This window comes from Acromyrmex echinatior, chromosome 10 (genome assembly GCF_024713525.1).
Source record: "Acromyrmex echinatior isolate Ae372 chromosome 10, ASM2471352v2, whole genome shotgun sequence".
Classification (NCBI taxonomy): domain Eukaryota; kingdom Metazoa; phylum Arthropoda; class Insecta; order Hymenoptera; family Formicidae; genus Acromyrmex; species Acromyrmex echinatior.
In genome coordinates this window covers 9029835-9048003 of record NC_141861.1, presented here as the reverse complement: position 1 = coordinate 9048003, position 18169 = coordinate 9029835, and the positions used below count along the sequence as shown (strand labels likewise).

Here is an 18169-nt window from a genome sequence, read left to right as displayed (position 1 = left end):
TTGACCACTTTGCTAAACAATTCACAGCTAAAAAGTTATAGCCAAAAAACCATAAGAAGAAAAAAAGCAAAAAACGAAAATTTAAGAAAAAAAGTACGACTTGTTGTTGAAGATGCCGCCATCGAAGTCAAACTTTTCGATATATATTCAAGTGTTATATATCATATTGCTCACATTAAAGGCGGCTACAATTTCTGCCTTGACCATTTTTCTCTACAGGTTAGCATAGGCTCGGTAGGCTTATAAGTTGCTGCGGCAGATTTGAAAAAAAGCGCTAACATATTTTTGACTCTAACTTTTTAGCTATGAATTGTTCAGAAAAGTGGTCAAAGTATAAATTATAGATATTTTTAATACGAGTAATTTGATATATTATATATAACACTTGGTACTTAACTAAAAACTTTGTATATAATTCATGTTTTCATGTTGAGATCGATTACTTTTCAGCTTGCCGTCGTATGTACAAATTTGCATTGAATTGAAAATTTGAATTGAATAGAATGTTTTAATTGAATAGAAAAACTAATCTGCAAGTATAAAAAGTTGTTACGTTAGCACATCAAGGTCATATATCCCACTTACATCAGTTAAACAGATAATTAAATTGATATAAGTATAAGAAAAGAAATAGGTACTTAACATAAGTTTTTCTTCAATTGCCATCATATTGCTGATATCATCAGAGCAATAAAATTTCATTAACAATATAATTTAAATGCCAATAAGAATCGACACAAAACTTTAGTGTGTTTTTATAAATTTTATTCAATAAAGGTCACTAAACTATATCGCAATATCACAATCGTATATATTTCAATCCTCAATTTGAATCCTCTTCAGTGCATCTAATGATTATGGACAATAATAATTAATAAAATATATATACATTTCATCAAAAGAGACATGTTTCTCATTCCTAAATAAAAGTGTTCTTACAACATTCGATCGATTTTAATTCACGACGTGTAAACAATAGTTATTGACTTCCTATGCCACATAGTTCTCATTAAATTGCAAAATTTTCTATATATAAGATTATATTATATAAATAATCTTATGTAAGATTTATGATAATTATTAATTTACATAAGTATGCTATGTTCGAGTCGCTTTTAGAGATTTTGTCGCTTCGATAGTTGTGGTATACAAGCATCAATGACACGTAAATTATAATGTCAACAGTAAGATATATTGAAGAGAGGAACGTCACACTATAAAGATATTGTATTAGAATAAATTAAATCTAAAAGATTCGTGCCATTTTTTTAAATTCAATCCATTTTTTGTTTTCTGATAAAAATCATATATAAGTGAATTTCTTTCTTCGTCTTGTATTTTTACTTCATCCCACTTAAAGTCATGTGAAAATTCTTGTCTGTGTTCCGTTATGACAGGATGTTAATTAATATTCCTTTTTATGTGATTTCTATGTTCGTTTATTCTCCTTTTCAACATCCTTTTCGTCTGACCTACATACATAGCATTACAATCTTTATTCTGTGTACCGCATTAGTGCGTGACCAAATTGAAAGTTAACTCTAATGATTTTGCCTAATTTGTTAATGCTTAAGTATGCCATGCTTATGACGTTAATGCTCCTAAAAAAATTTGTTCTTTTTTCTGGAATAAATGATAGATATAGTAAAAAAGAGTCTATTGTTTTTTTCGGGAACGGGAAGAACATTGAGTAAGTGTCGGATCTAATCTCGCTTAGCCGATTAGTCTAATATTCGGGCTGTGTTCGACTTAGTTTGCGAGTTCACATCGATCATTCATTTTACTTCGAATCAAAGATAAACAAATGAACATAACTCAATTTTTACGTTACAATTTTTTTGAACTTAGTTGAAAAATTTCCTACTTATAATTTTAAATAATTTAATTAGCATTTATGGTTCATTTTTAAACAAAAACTTTTTTTATTCAATTAGCTTGAAAAACTGCATTTCATATTTAGAATATTGAATTAAACAATATTCACGTTGCACAGAAATTGCTGATATTATTTTTGAATTTAAAAAACTGTACTTTCTATTCACAATTCTGAATTAAATATTTACGATGAACAGAAAATGCTAATATTATTTTTGGATTGAAAGGCATGCTATGCTCTATGCAATTCGTATAAATGAATAAAAATGCATTCAGGATTGAAAAAGATTTATTTTTACATTCATGAATCCGTCAAATTTCTGAAAATCCATTTTAATCCATTTCAATCCATTCTCGTTTGCTGGGTGATTGTTTCTGGCGGTTTTTCTTTTTTAGCAACAAATGTAGTCTTCTATCAATTAATGTGAAATTCATTACTAATAACAAGAGTCCAAAATAGACAATCTTTTGTAAACAATTAGCAACAACAGGGAGAAAAACATCAGGGCGCTCCAAGAACCAAGGCCTGGTTTCCTCCGAATTGATTTCCATCCTGCTGATTGTGAGCCACACAGCCTTGACGTTGATAGCTTCTGTGTCTATTTCTTCTAAATTTCTTATACCTTAAATCATATTATAGGGTCGCCTATTATGGGATAGGCTCCTAATATAAGATAGCGAGATTTCTGCTAAACTAATAAGCGCAAGTTTGATTCTATCATGAACTTTTTACTCTTAGTGTAAAATCTGTTTAGTAAAAAATTCATTATTAGATCATGCGTGTAATCGCAAAAAAAGATTTATGAAATTGGATACTGTCAAATTTTAGTGAGATTAATCTTTAAATCTTGTTATATAAAAATTTGTTATAAATTTTAAATTTGTTAAAAATAAATATTGAGTAATAAAGTCTGAATGTAGTGATAGAGTAAGATCGGAAATCGTATTGATAGGAAACTACATGATGTAATGATATGTTTGAAGATTAGATTTGATGATCGTGGAACCGCAAGGCATGGAAGTTGTAATATGAGATATTCAGGATATTCCTAGTTAATATGAGAGCATCTAAACATTTCAATTTCCCAAAGCATAATATCGAACGATACTACGCTTTTTAACGATGTTAAAAATGATTCTACTATTGTTGAGATTTCTTACACACATACACACACACTCATAGACACTCATCTAAAAATTATGTAATTATTATGTAATATTATATTTTTTGCTCTTACTTTTATGTAATGTAATAAAAGTGTGTATGAAAAGCTTATTTTTATTTTTTCCTTAGTTTCCTGTTATAAAATACCACTTCATATAAGGAAACCCTTGTATCTCATATTATAGGAACATTTTCTTTGAATAATCAAAATCGGCACTTTTGATAAAAAAATTTCACATATAATAAAGTATAGCTATTGCTAACTTTTGGCGATAAAACTTAAATACATATATTTCCCATAAATTTGATATGAAGGTAAGAAATTGAGGTTTCAAATTAAATAAATTACAAGCCTTTAAAAATGATATCTCATAATAAGCGACTTCTCAATGAGAAATGATAATAGAATTGACATCGAATCAATGTCGATTTGACGTCAAATCGACGTCGATTCGATATCGACTTCATCGTCACTTCTCACTGAGTTTACATTATAATATATTGATAATATAATCGTATCGGCTTACAGAATAAATCAAATTGATTAAAAAAGGAGTATTAAAACCTACACAAATTCTTACTATGATAAAATTTTTCTTTTTAAGTAACTATTTTAATAATAAATAATTCAAAACATAAACGTTTCAACCTTCGTGAGGTCTTCAATATGTACAAATTTCAAATTTCTTTAATTCTCGCTTAGAAACTAATTTGTCATAAAAACCTGGTTTTCTTAACAGAATTTAATCATCTTTCTTTGTTGTTCAACTTCGACGAAGTTCATTATAAATCCAAGGTTATTAAAATCTTTTTATACAAGTTTTTACATTGTTACTAGTCATAATCTTTAGATTGCACAAGACTCACAATTCTTATGCAATCATCATGACTGTGTTAAAATATGTATGTTAAAATATTTTTTATCGAATGTCGTCAGAATGATAGAATCAAATTTCTTCAAATTAATCTCAGTTTTTTTTAAGAGTATTAATTCTGTGTAATCTCACTACCGGATGAATATGGATGGACAATAATATATTGAGTTATCCTTCTTCCTTATAATAAATATTTAGTACAATAACAGACATCAATTAGGATTAATTACATAATTAATTATACAAATGAAAAAATATCTAAATTAGGTTAATTATACACTTTATTTGGTACAGAAAAAAGTCTTATTACAGGCACCGAAACCAAAAAAAAAGAATACAATAATAAACTTGAAAATGATTAGAGAATCTAAAATTAGAACCATAAATGAGAAACAATAACATAAGAGAACCTGCCTCATATTTAATTGTTAACTAATGACAAACAAAAATACATATTAACATATACAATACATTGATTTATATCTATATTTTATTATATTAATCTTAATGCATGAATTCTGTAACAATATTCTGTCTTTAATAATAAAAATAGAATATTGTTTCAGAATATATACATATAACATTGATATAGATCAATATGTTGTATATGTTATTCTTGTTTGCCATTAGTAGTATGAATATTGAATAATACTATGGAAACATTAATCAGTATTCGTTCATACATTATTTTGCATACATATATTTTGTAACAATATTCTGCTTTCAATAATAAAGACAGAGGCCCGTATTTAGAACGCGCTTACAATGATGTTAGCGCATTAACATACTATACGTTACGCTTATTATAGAATTTCAGAGACAATAGCGCGCTTTTCGATAAAAACGTTCTGAATAATGCTAGAGAATATATGTATATATAAAATAAGATATCAATGAATACTGATTAATGTTTCCATACATAGTATCATTCATTTATGCATCATTTAGAGATCCGTTTATCAATTCTAATTTTTATAGATTCATCTAGAGATAATAGTATGTCTGAAATTAATTTGATTTTATCTATCTCAATGCTTTGATTTAATTTAAATACGAACGTTCTTATTAGCGTTGCTAAAATAACTTTCATAGATATCATTGCGTATTTCAAACCTGCAAATTTGTCAATTATAAATATTTGTCAATTATAAATCAATTTCACGATAATTTATAATTTATTCATATTTACCTATGCAATTTCTTGGTCCGTCACTAAAAGGCATATAATAATATGGTATAGAATTTGTTTTTTCTTGAAGAAATCTATCTGGATTAAACATCAATGGATTCGGCCAATATTTTTCATTTCGATGCATTCGTATAAATGATATAAGAACATCTGCACCTTTCGGTAAAACAAATTCTCCTGAAACATTATACTTTTTAGTTATTATTACATATTTTTTAATAATTTTTTGATATATTTAATCGTACATTTTTTTAAAGTTCTTGTTCGCTCATTACTACTATCTCAGATTATGACGTCCAAAAATATTATATACAACGAAAATTTGTGCAAATTATATTTGTATAAAAAAATATTTTTCCATAAAGTAAAATTTGCAATCTATAAAATAGAAAAGCAACTAATAAAAAAAATAGGACTAATAGAAATCGGCGCTTCTTAATTTTAACATATCTATATTTAAGATTGCGCTATTAACTACGCTGACTCTCATTCGCCCTGATTTTTTTTGTTGTGGAATTCATTGATGTTAAAAATTATTGTAAATTACAATAACAAAATTGGTGCAGTGACGTTCTTTTCAGTACAATAGCAAAATACTTTTTTTTTGTCATTCCGATTGGTGCACGATACATCCCTGGATTGATTGAAACTCCCCTCCTCCCTGAAAAAAATTTCACGATACGCCCATGGATCTTTATCAAGTAATACCTCCAGTTGTTCATCTTTCAATTTTGCAAATTCATGTTCTTTATCTTTTATCGAAATCCATTTATAAAGCATTGAAACCACTCTTTCGGATGAAACATGCTCCTCATACATCTCCACAAACAAACGATAACTTTCAATTGCACTTTTTTTAACAATAAATAATGCAGTAAAACTTCTCACAAATGCTATTTTATTAGCAAAAGTCAACGATTTCAATGCAATGATAAAAATGTTGTTTACATGTCCATCAACGTCATATACTAAATATGGAAACTTGTGTACTTTCAAATACACCAGCTGCCACTGGAATTCTATGCATGTAGTATTCGTGACGACGTCTCTTAGAAAACTTATTCAAATATTATTTTTTGATTGAAATTAATTAAAATACGAAATGTGCTGTTCATCATGTTGAATTTGGATGACTTAATTATGTCCGTATTAATATTATTTTTTGATTAAAATATGAATTAGAATACAATAGAGCTATTTATCATGTTGAATTTAGATGTATTCATAGATTTAACTAAATTCGAAAAATTAGAAGCGCGAATTCGGAAATGTCGAAATGAATTAATTTCTATCCATTTCAATTTATTCTTGTTTACAGGACTTTTAGCTATAAGATATTGGTAAATCATAATCGAATGTGAGAAGAGTAATCAATTATGATTGATTGACTTTTTAGGATGTCGTTCCATGTCGGGAATACAGAATAGAATCTTATATCTTGATCACCTTATATCTTGATTTGTCCTGAATTTCAGAATATGTTATATAAATACAATAATTGAATTTTTAAGCAAAATAGTGCGATTTAAGAGTCGATGCAATTTTTGCAACTTTACCCTATTACTGCTTTAGTCACATTTAAATAACAAAATATCTATTAAATTCAGCAAATTAAGGAGAGATTCTACTTTGGAGGCTAAAAAAAAATTTATTTTGTACAAAACGAACCTCAGGCTATACGAGCTAAAAGTAAGTGAATTTTTTAATTTTTTAAATTTTCTTATAAAATCGACTATCTTGAACTTTTTTTATTTGTGTGTTTTAATTCTGTAAGAAAAATTTTGCAATCCATAAAGCTAGTTTAAAGATTTTCACTACAATTTTCTTAAAAAATAAACGAACCCATTTTTAAGTCTTCTGTCAGTTTTCGTCCAATCATAGGAATAATAGGGAAAAGTCTTAAAGTTTCCTTAATAATACAATCCAAGTAATGCATATGTTGTAGATCCTCGTATTTAACTGGTGCAAGCTTCGGAGTTTCTGTGCCATAAATTTCCAACAATTCTTTATACGCTTTTTCCTGTAGAATAAAATTAAATAATATATTTGTAAATAGTTGACTATAAGTTGAAAGTCGACTTTAAGTCAACTGGGAACAGCCGACTGACAGTCGACTGTAAATCGGAAAACAGTCATTCGTATTGTGTGGGATATTTAAAAGAAATTAAGTGAAAACAGAGCAAATAGGAGTCAGACGCGATAATCGTTGCGCGAAATAATATACAAATGTAATATAAACTCTTTATTAAATTAACGCACTTACATGTTTCGATTTATTTTTGAGCCCTCTTCAGAGAAAAATAAATTACTATATTATAAATACAATATATACGTAATGACTAATTTGTCATAGTGAGCCTCCCTCCATCTCACTAAAAGAATTTTAATATTGGAATAAAACACAGATGAATGTTTAAAAATTATGACAAAAATTTTATCAGAGATGAATTATGAAAACAAAACTAATGATGAAAAAATTAATGACTAATTTATGTTATATACGTCATAACATAAATACATTATATACGTCATTACTTTATTTTGTGTATTTGTTAAGTAAAAAGTATTTTATATGGTTAAAATAACAAAAAATATTTTTGAAAAAAAGAAGGTCTGTGTACCAATATTGCATCACACACATATATATATTATAATAATATTAATATATACATACTTGTATTTCTGAGAAATTTGCCATCATAATAATCACAAAATGTATCGTAGTGGCGGTAGTGTCTGAAGACTATGTAATTAAAAATATAATTTATTATCCATTTATAAATATGTATATAAAAGATGTTCGTTTTACATACCGCTCCTAGCATTGTAAATATATTGTCCATAATTTCCTTTTGCGTGAATTTTCCGTTACGAAATGAACGCATTAAAATGTCACAAAATCGTGTATCTATATTGCATACAGAAAACAATATGTTTATTATTTATGTATATAAATAATCATTCATTTTGGTCATTTTGACATCATTTTGATATCATAATGACTTGTTGTTTTGCTTGGGTAGAATTTATGTTTAGTTATGCGATCAGCATTGAAAAGATCACTAGTATAAGAATGAAACATTTGTTAAAAATTTGAAAGACAGTAAATATTAACAATTAAAAAGTAGGCTTTTAGCCCCTTTTTACTTTTATTATTATTAAAAGTATAATCTTAAAATTGTAAATCTTAATGTAAACTTTTAAATTTTTAAAACAATATAACTTTAACCAAATTTAACAAATGAGAATACAAAGCGATTAACAAAGAGCAAGTGTAATGCTAATTCTACAATGAATCGACAGTCGGTAGTCTTATCAGTGAATCGGCGAAATTGATCAACAGCCAACTTGTATGAATTAAGAGTGCAGACATAATAGAAGGAATAAAGAATTAGAAATAAGGAATTAGGAATAAGGAATAAGAAATTTCACCCTCAGAAATTGAATATATCGGAATACGTAGTTTCTGATAGAATGAAATTTCTTATTCTTTATTTCAAATTCTTTATTCCTTCTATTGTGTCTGCACTTTTAAGGTGCCTTTTGCTGTTCAAACTGGCAGTATCAGCGACAAAAAAGACGAGATGACTTTTGTTGCAATATTAGAGCGACAAATTTATGTACGAAAAAGGGGCATTGAATTTGACATATTTGACATATTTAAGCGACAGATTTGATATCTTGTTTGTGTTTTTCATGTGTTTTTTCATTTGTCCTTTGCGAGAGTGTTAACTCTCCCTTAAATTAAACAATTATTAATAGTTAATCAGTTATTAGCTAGATTATTCCAACTGCACCATGGAGTATAGAGAATAGAGATATAGAGAATGACAAAAAATTTTTCTTAAAATTTCAATTTCAAAATTTTTATCATTTTTGACATAAATTTCATCTTATAGACATATATTATAGCATATGCTTTAATCATGAAAAGAGGATTTGCAAATCTGTAAAACAGAAAAAAGTAATTGTTATACAAAAATTACGATTTAGTCGATAATAGATTGTACTAGGATCTCTTTAATCTGATTGATGCCACGATTGGCTTTGGTTATATCTATCAATCTTTTATGATGACTTAATTTTGATAAAGTAAGAATGAATTTTGACATTTTTTATATTTAATTGCTGAGAAGGACTTCAAAATGTGTGTGCAAACTTAACCAATCATTAATTGATATCGTCACACATGATTCAGTAAAGGAAGATAACTTTTCTTTTTACTGCTACATTTGCGGTTTATTAACTGCATATTCTCATTTGTCTTGTTTGGTTAAATATATTGTTTGGTTAAAAATTTATATAAAAATAAATAAAAAAGGTGTTATTTTAACAGTAGAAGACAAATCAATCGTAAAATAAAAGATAAAAAATAGTCTTATAATATTTTTTAAATTATATTAGGTGTTGGAATTAATTCGTAGCGTTTTACAAGTGATGGGAAGTACTTTCATTAATGTATTTTTTAATGCTCATGTGAAATAAATAACATTCTTTCATTTAAAAACGCTACGAATTAATTCCAACACCTAATAATTTTCAAAATAATATATTTTATATGTAATTTTAAATGTATTATTGTATAGCGTAAAAAAATCACATAAAATATCGACAGACTTACGAGACGTGTCATCATTAGTGAACATCGTATTTGATTCATTTGTCCTTTGCTGTATGATCTATGTATTAATAAAAATCGTACAGTATTAATAAAGAAAGTAATTAGAATATTAATAAATATTTATACCTTTTCAATGATTGAATAAAAGGAATTTGAACACTCTTGCTGTTTGCGTCTCCAAGGTGTGAGATTAAATATAACATCAGGAACCAAGAGTATATTTTGAAATCTATGCTGCCAAATTTGTCTTTGACTAAAAAATGAATTTTTAAAAATAAATTTTTATGTATGAGTGATATATTGCTATAATAGTATATTTAACATATTATGATTATTAATTTTCATAAATATAATTTTTAAAACATCTTTTTTCAATTACATTACAATCTCTATTTAGGAGATGTACAAGATAATTTAAAATAACCTTATGTTCTTCAAGAGTACATTTGTAACCGTATTCTGAGCCGATTTTTGGTTTAACAAAAATTTGTTTTAATTTTCAAGTCACAAAAAAATAGCGTACCGTAAGCCAAATGCAGAAGATGTAAAGCAGAAACAGTGCAATCACCGTTACATGCAAATATTACGTAAGATACTCGTTAAGATCAATGCAGTGACACACAACAGTTTTTTCTTTCTAATTTAATTTAGAAGGGACTATTAGCATTACAGAATGATTGTATTGAAACCGAGTTTCAAACTTAAACGAAGTTATCAGATCGCAATCATATCTGGAATAAATTAATTTAATATAAGAATATATAATGTGTATTATTTAAAACATTCAACTTTGACCGATCATGGCTTTCTTTATTCAACATTTTTACTTATCGTTACTCAAAAAATGTAACTGTGTTACCGTTAACGTTACTCACAAGAAAATGTAACATCATTACCCATTTGTTATCGAAACAAAGTAATTGTAACGGTAATGACGTTACAAATAACGCGTCATTTACCAACTCTGCAATAACATATCTAATCAATGTTACAGCTTCACATTCAACAATATAAAGTTTATTTTCACACAATGCTTGTTTTCCTGTTGGATTCCTAGCTGGATTAAAATCTTGCAATTGTATTAGCTGTGATATTGACAGTGTAGTCAATACGTCAGCCAATACATCATAGCCAATACAGTCATCAGAATTTATTCCAGCCACTGTATTGGCTAGCAATCCAGTAAGAAAACAAGCATCGTGTGCCGCTGGTTTAACGTATATTACATTCAGGGTTGAATAAAATTATTGAAGTAGAGAGAGGTATTTTTTACCGGGTAATTTGTATTTGAAATATAAAATACAAATTGTATTTTAAATACAAATATTTGAAATGTGTCCAGCCTTGATTATATTTATATTGTTAAGAATGAAATTATAACTATAATTATATATTGATGTTATGTTACTGTTAGTTGGTATTGACTGACTGGTGTTGTAAGGTGCACTTCGAAATTTGACACTGAAAAGGTTACGAAATGTGTTCATATAAATTGAAAAGTTTAAAATAAAATTACATACCTTGCACTTTCTTTCCACCATTCATCTATTAAGTTCCTTTCCACCTTGACACCCATCATGGTATCTTTACACACAGCAACATATAAAAGAAACTTCTGAATCAATATGTTGACTATGTAGAGTTTTTTAGAAATAAAAAATATTTATTCGTCAATTAAATTCGGAAATGTTATGAAAATCGAGATAAAATCATTAATTGCTGAAAATTATAAAATATTTTTTAAGATTTGTATATACAAGGTGTCCGGTAAGTTTTAACAAAGTGTTTTTAAAGCTGGTTCTACATTAGTTGCAAGCCGATCGCAAGTTTATTGCGACAGCCAATTTGTAGTTTGCATTTTGAAATCAACGCTTCCTATTAGTTGTCGCAACAAACTTGTGATCGGCTTGCAACTAATGTAGAACCGGCTTAAACCGCAGAACACAGATCGCAAACGTATTTCAGATTGTAATAGATCGCAGACCGCAATACGTAGGACGTTGAAGTTCATCCAACTTTTTGCGTCCTGTGTTTTGCGTCCTACAACCATATTATAATTAAAATACATTAGGTTAATTAGTTAATTTCTAGTTTTGCGACCTGCGATCCACGTTTTATCGAGCTTAATTTATTAGAGAAGTCAAGGTCACATCGAATTTTTTTAATGGAACACTCTATTTTTATAATACTTTTATATAATTATACATAATTATCTAATTATATATATATATAATTATCTATATATAATTATATATATGAAACATTTTTTCCCGGGAATAAATAGTAAATAATGATTTTCGTAATTTTCCTTGGACCTAGACAAATAGTAATCTTCTAGAAGATCTCACAAACAATTTCCAATGATTAATTTACGCAATTTTGTAAAAAGTAATAAATTTTTAATATCCTTTTTTTAATATCCTTTTTTTAATATCCTTTTTTAAAAATTTCATATCATTTTTTTTCTTATGAATAATAATTAATTAATAATTAAAATTAATTTTTTTATATTGTTGTATACAATCTTCTGATTCTTTAAATTTTTATAATTCCGATCGTTTATTTGTAATTGTTTTTACAAAACTATATACGCGTACATAATTTAAAAGTAGGATAAATCGTATTCTCTTACCACATGAAATTTGTAAAGTACATCTGCATAGATAGTCAAGACATTCAATTTCGTTTCCACTTTTTGCATTTTTTTCTAAATCTTCAATAAGTATTAAAGATTCTCGAACGAATATGTTAAAATATTCTTTCATCGGGATCATACCAAATACTGGAGCTATCACTTTTCGACTTTCAATCCATGTAGATGCTAAATTAAATATTAGAATAAAATAATAAAAGAGGAATAAGCCTTAATTAATAATATTAAAAAATATTTAAAAATTAGCTTCGTTACAGCTTCATGGCGTAGTTATCAAAGTGAAAATAAAAATATTTTATATGAAGAGAAAAACTAATTAGGATTTATTAGAAATTAAAGTGAAATACAAAATAAAAATAAGTACAGTCATAATGTCATTCATGTTGCATTCTCTATTTTACATTGTAAAATAAATAAATAGATGATTATAAAAGGATAGTCTTTATTGTCAACATTTTTTAGTATAAATCTATTAGTTACAAATAAGTTATACAATTAAATAAGTATTTTATTTGTCTAAGTATATCTTACCAGGAGCTGTCACTAATCCCATGTCAAATACTGGTTTTAAACAGTTATATACATAACTTTTATCCAAACAATGGCGGTTTTGTAAGATAGTCTACAACATCACACATTTATTAGTATTTACGCATGTTTGCTTTAACCAAATAATTAATATATACATGGCGAAAAAATTCATGTGAACAATTTCATATTTTCACATGTTGGAAGAGTTGCATAATCCCGCAAAATCGTAAATAAGTATAGAATTCGCGTGAAACTGCTTATTTATATACAGGGTAGTCCATTTTAATCTTTCCACGCTAATAACTCGGAAAAGAAGCATTTTTCCAAAAAAATGCAAGAAGGGAAAGTTGTGTGATTTGGGGAGGGGGGGGGGAGGAATGAAGAAGTTAGTGACCTTAAATTTGATCTTGAAAGTATATTCCAAGGTCATTAGAAAATCAACTTTTCATATGGAATTCCCTCTTTTTCATTGCATATTCTTTAGTATATATATATATATATATATATATATACGGGAAATATTAATATAAATAGATATTTAATGACAACTAATTCACATGGATTTTTAAGGTAAAATGCATTTGAGACAAATATTAATTTAAATAAATAAAATTTTGTGTAACTTGTCCGAACATATGTACTGTCCGGTCCTAGTGACCTGAACATGTACTTATGTCTGGATATTTACACAACACTTTATGTATTTAAATTAATATTAGTCTCAAATATGCTTTTTAAAATGTAATATTATAATTTAATTGTAATCTTTAAATACAATTAAATTATAATATAGTAATAAAAAAAATATTTGAGATTAATATATAATAATAATCAATTTTGTGTAAGTGTTCGGACAGAGGTACATGTGTGGTTTCTAGAACGTTTAATTAACTTAACTCCGAAACCGTTCAGACATATATGATTGTTAGATATTTATGATTTATTTTCATGTGCTCAAATCGCTGCATTGCACACATTAAATAGTACATACAAAATAGCTAAATTGATAAATATTTATACAGAATGTAAATGTTATTTTTCTACCTTTATTTGGTCCAGTTCATGCACTACGATGAATAACTTTGGGCCTATCCATATTTGAAATGGAGATGAATAAGTTTCAGTGAACTTAGTCCAAACACTTAAATAATCTGAAAAGTTTTAATGCATATGTATACATATAGTTGTGAGATTATTCGCGAAATTTATTATATTGTTTAAATTTTTGATCATATTAAGATACACATTTTTAAGTACTTCTAAAAGATTTAGATCTTTTATAAATATATAACATAACATTCTATTAAATTTTAATGCAATTTTCAATATTTGTTAATAATTTAATATATTTTATTTGGTGTTAAGTAATTACATAAGATATATATATATATATATATATATATATATATATATCATTTTTACAAATAGTACTCGCGAGTTCATCAAACGGTGTAAAGATATTTAATTAATTGATATTTATAAAATATTAAATCTTTATTGAAATTTAATTCTATTTCTAATCATTATAATATTGAACTGATACATCAAAGTTAATATTACTGTAATAAATTTTGTTTTAAAGGACTTAATTAAAAAAATATTGTTTACGTTAATTATACAGGGTATTTGATAAATAATGATAAACTCTCGCATAGTGATAGAGCAGACTGCGTCAAAAAGAGTCCTCTATCATTTTATAATTTTCGCAACAAGATATTAATTATTAAAAATCGCAACAAGATATTAATTATTAAAAATCGCTGAATAATGATTTTTAATAATTTTTTACTTAAGTTGAGTAAAAAATTATTACCAATATTACCAATATTCGGCAATTTTTAATAATTAATATCTTGTTAATATTGCGAAAATTGCAAAATGATAGGGGACTTTTCGACTTGGTTTAGTTCTTTCTATCTACACAAAAGCGATTGGTAAAAACTGAGATACTCTGTATATATATGTACATATATATATATATATATACATATACATACATACATGCATACATATACATATATATATATATAAATAATAATAAAATAATAATAAAAAATTTATTATTATTTTCCAAACATCATGTATATATATATATATATATATATATATATATATATATGATGTTTGGAAAATAATAATAAATTTTTTGCATAGAGATAGAATGGACTAAACTAAGAAGAAAAATTTTGTATTATTTTGCAATAAGTAGTTGACAAGATATTAATTGCTAAAAATTGCCGGAACTTGGTCTTCAATAATTTTTTACTCAAATACTATTAATTTTACAGAAAAACTGCAAAAGACGAAAATTGTTTATTTTCTTCTCATAGAGAGAGAACTCTACAAATTTTTTAAAAATTTTTTATCAATTTTTTAGTATAGCATTTTTTTCATTTTTACTGTTATAAGAAAATATAGTATTAGAAAATTTTGAAAAAATCTAAGAAAATTCTTTGAGTTCTATGAGAAGAAAATAAACAATTTTTGTCTCTTGCAGTTTTTCTGTAAAATTGATAGTACTTGAATAAAAAATTATTGAAATTATTACTGTATACTTTTTATACTGAAAATTCATTTTTATATAAAAATGAAAATAAGAGAAACAATCTTCAGTAACCTTGATCTTAACAAATGTTATCTAGGACATGAACAATATTCAAAAGGTTTTAGCCGTCGATCGGACACTTTGCGTACTGCTAATGCCGGCAGTATTGTAACTTTCAAGCCTTATAACTCAAAAAGTACAGTTTTTCACTTCATGAAAAAATATTTTATTATAGTGCTTTGAAAAATTCTCGAGGTAAGCTGCAAGAACATGTACTGAAAAATGAGGAATTCCATTTAAAAAATTCAAAGTGATCTTGCCCTGACCTTAACAACGCCACCCAAGGTCAAACCAATGGTACCATCTTATGTTCCCCTCGAAGTAATAAAATTTGTATTGAAAACATTTGCCCGTATATGTATATAAGAAAATGCAATACTAAAAAGTTGATTGAAAAATTGATGAGAAAACATTCTGGAAAAATTCTTAGAGCTCTATGAGAAGAAAATAAACAATTTTTATCTCCAGCTGTTTTTTTGTAAAGTTGATAGTACTTGAATAAAAAATTATTAGAAACCAATATTCGGTAATTTTTAGTGATTGATATTTTATTAACTATTGCGAAAATTGCAAAATGGTAAAGAATTTTTTAATTCAATTTGGTTCGTTCTACCTGTGCGAGAAACTTTATTGTTACTTATCACATACCCTGTATAATCTTTTATAAATTGAACAAATCTATTACCCTCGGAATAATGGTACAAAAAAAGAAAAAAGCTACCGATAAATGGTAGTCTTATTGGTCCAGGTAACGGTTTTGTTTGAAAGGTAAACAAACGATAATTTTGAACAAAATAACTTATTGCGACACATGTTAAACTTAATACAATAATAACGAACAACATTGTTCCGAGTAAAAATTGTTCCGATGAACTAGTAATACTACTTAGTAAGTGTATTACTGCGAATGCTGCACTGCGAATGCCATTACTTCATGGTGATTTTATAATGTTTTTCCCCCACTCATAAACAAAATATTTCTTCAGCTACACTCGCGCTAGAAAATTAGTCGCGTACAATCTACAAATATTCCTCTCCGTGTGCTCTCTGAAGAGAGAAACTTTTGAGGCGAACGTATACACACATACACATTTGTCCTACCTGTGTGCACGACATTAGTCTGCACTGAAGACAATGTGACAGCAACATATCCCTGTTTTCCCGCTCGGCGTGCGAAAAAGAGAATTCTATCAAATTACAAATTTAACTCTAATTAAAAAACGGCAAATTCAAAAACGTTAAGCTTCTTCATTTCTTTTTTTACAAGGTTTCTATAATATTTCTACATTACATATTTATTTTTTTTTTAATCTGTAGATTTTGTCGCAAAATATTAAAACGTTATTTCGACAAGGCTTGATATAGGAGTTTATGTGTTAAAAGCTGAAACTTTGAAAGTGAATGGCTGCGTTCCGTTTCACGCATGATATGCATGGAAGGCGTTCCGTTTCATTCCATTTACTGTTCAAACGCGCATGAGAACGGCTAGATATCTATATGGCTCGCAGTACAAGACATGGACTGCTTTAGCTCCCAAAGTGAGGCAGTCCATGAGGGTTACGTTAGCCATTATAAGCGAGAAAGAATAAGTAATTGTTTCTATTGTTATTATACAACATTACTAACTGAGAAATACTTTTTTTTGAAAATGAAAAACTTCATGTTTACAAAAACGATTAAGTATAATATTAAACATATCCGATGCTGAATCATAGCAGCAACTAGTAGTAAATAATCCCAGTAAAAAATTGTTTATGCAAAAATATTTATAAGCATATATAATTGTATATGAAATTATATATAATTATTATTAATTACATATGTAATTGTATATGTTCACATATGTTTATTCATTTTTTTTTAATTTTTTTGTAAAATTGTTTTTTAATGTGATAAAAATAATAATAATGAAAAAATGTCAAAAATAATTAAAGGGACAATTTTCGCATTGTTTTAGAATAAAATCAAGTTTAGAGAAATGTAAAAAAATTATTCACACACTAATTATGTATAATTTTACATATAAAAGATTATCAGCAATTTTTTTCCATTTCTCCAGATTTCTTTTTTAAAACAAATAATGGGAAAATAATAAGAAAATTATTCTTTTAATTTTTTTAATATCTTTAATATTGTTATTATTTTTATTGCATTAAAAAGTAATTTTACAAAAAAAAGATGTACGAGCATATGCATGCATGAACATATTTCATATTTATATATATTTATGTTTATATAGATAGTAGATACATATTTTATACTCATACATGAAAAATTTTTTATTAACCGAATTAACATATAAATTTTGTAATCTTGAATATCAAGATTCCTTAAAAAACAGCAATGTAATATTTATTCCATATGCCTATTAGAATTATGTTTTTGATCTAAACTGTTTATACAACCGTATGCATAAACTGCATGAGATCCGTTCTGTTTCTCTATGTGCTGCATGCGCATGGGAAAAAAAATCGAGCTAATGCACGCATAGAATGCATTGCTTTCCACGCGGTCCATTCGTGAAATGGAACCCAATATCTCCATTTCGACACCTAGGATCTTTGAAATTTTAATTATATATAGATAAAATTATTTTAAACATAATATCTAAATTTCAAAACAATCTGTAGAAACTCAATTTCTCGAAGAAATACC

General features: G+C 26.8%; 1 protein-coding gene across 2 annotated transcripts; it reads right to left on the bottom strand.

Moving 5' to 3' along the window:
* Positions 1 to 4178: 4178 nt before the first annotated feature.
* Positions 4179 to 16462, bottom strand: LOC105150309 (cytochrome P450 4C1-like). 2 transcript variants are annotated; one of them, XM_087410566.1, is made up of 12 exons: positions 16200 to 16461; positions 13954 to 14060; positions 12910 to 13000; positions 12358 to 12546; positions 11246 to 11309; positions 9852 to 9978; positions 9726 to 9783; positions 7918 to 8012; positions 7779 to 7847; positions 6947 to 7124; positions 5105 to 5281; positions 4179 to 5028 (listed from the first exon to the last, which is right to left on the bottom strand). In XM_087410566.1, exons 1-12 carry the CDS (start codon positions 16357 to 16359, stop codon positions 4856 to 4858), a joined length of 1488 nt encoding a protein of 495 aa, XP_087266692.1. In that variant the 5' UTR covers positions 16360 to 16461; the 3' UTR covers positions 4179 to 4855. The 2 variants fall into 2 exon arrangements, with proteins under 2 accessions (XP_087266692.1, XP_087266693.1); XM_087410567.1 differs by lacking the exon at positions 4179 to 5028 and having other exon boundaries at positions 5214 to 5765; positions 16200 to 16462.
* Between the last annotated feature and the right edge of the window lie 1707 nt (positions 16463 to 18169).

What these genes read in the sequence shown, in the direction of transcription:
- LOC105150309 (XM_087410566.1), bottom strand. Translation starts at nt 16,359, where the DNA reads ATGTTGTTCGTTATTATTGTATTAAGTTTAACATGTGTCGCAATAAGT. An exon ending in GGGATTAGTGACAGCTCCTG is followed by an intron (nt 12,547 to 12,909) that starts GTAAGATATACT and finishes TATTTAATTTAG; the next exon opens with CATCTACATGGATTGAAAGT. An exon ending in TGGTGGAAAGAAAGTGCAAG is followed by an intron (nt 9,979 to 11,245) that starts GTATGTAATTTT and finishes TTCATTTTTTAG; the next exon opens with TCAAAGACAAATTTGGCAGC.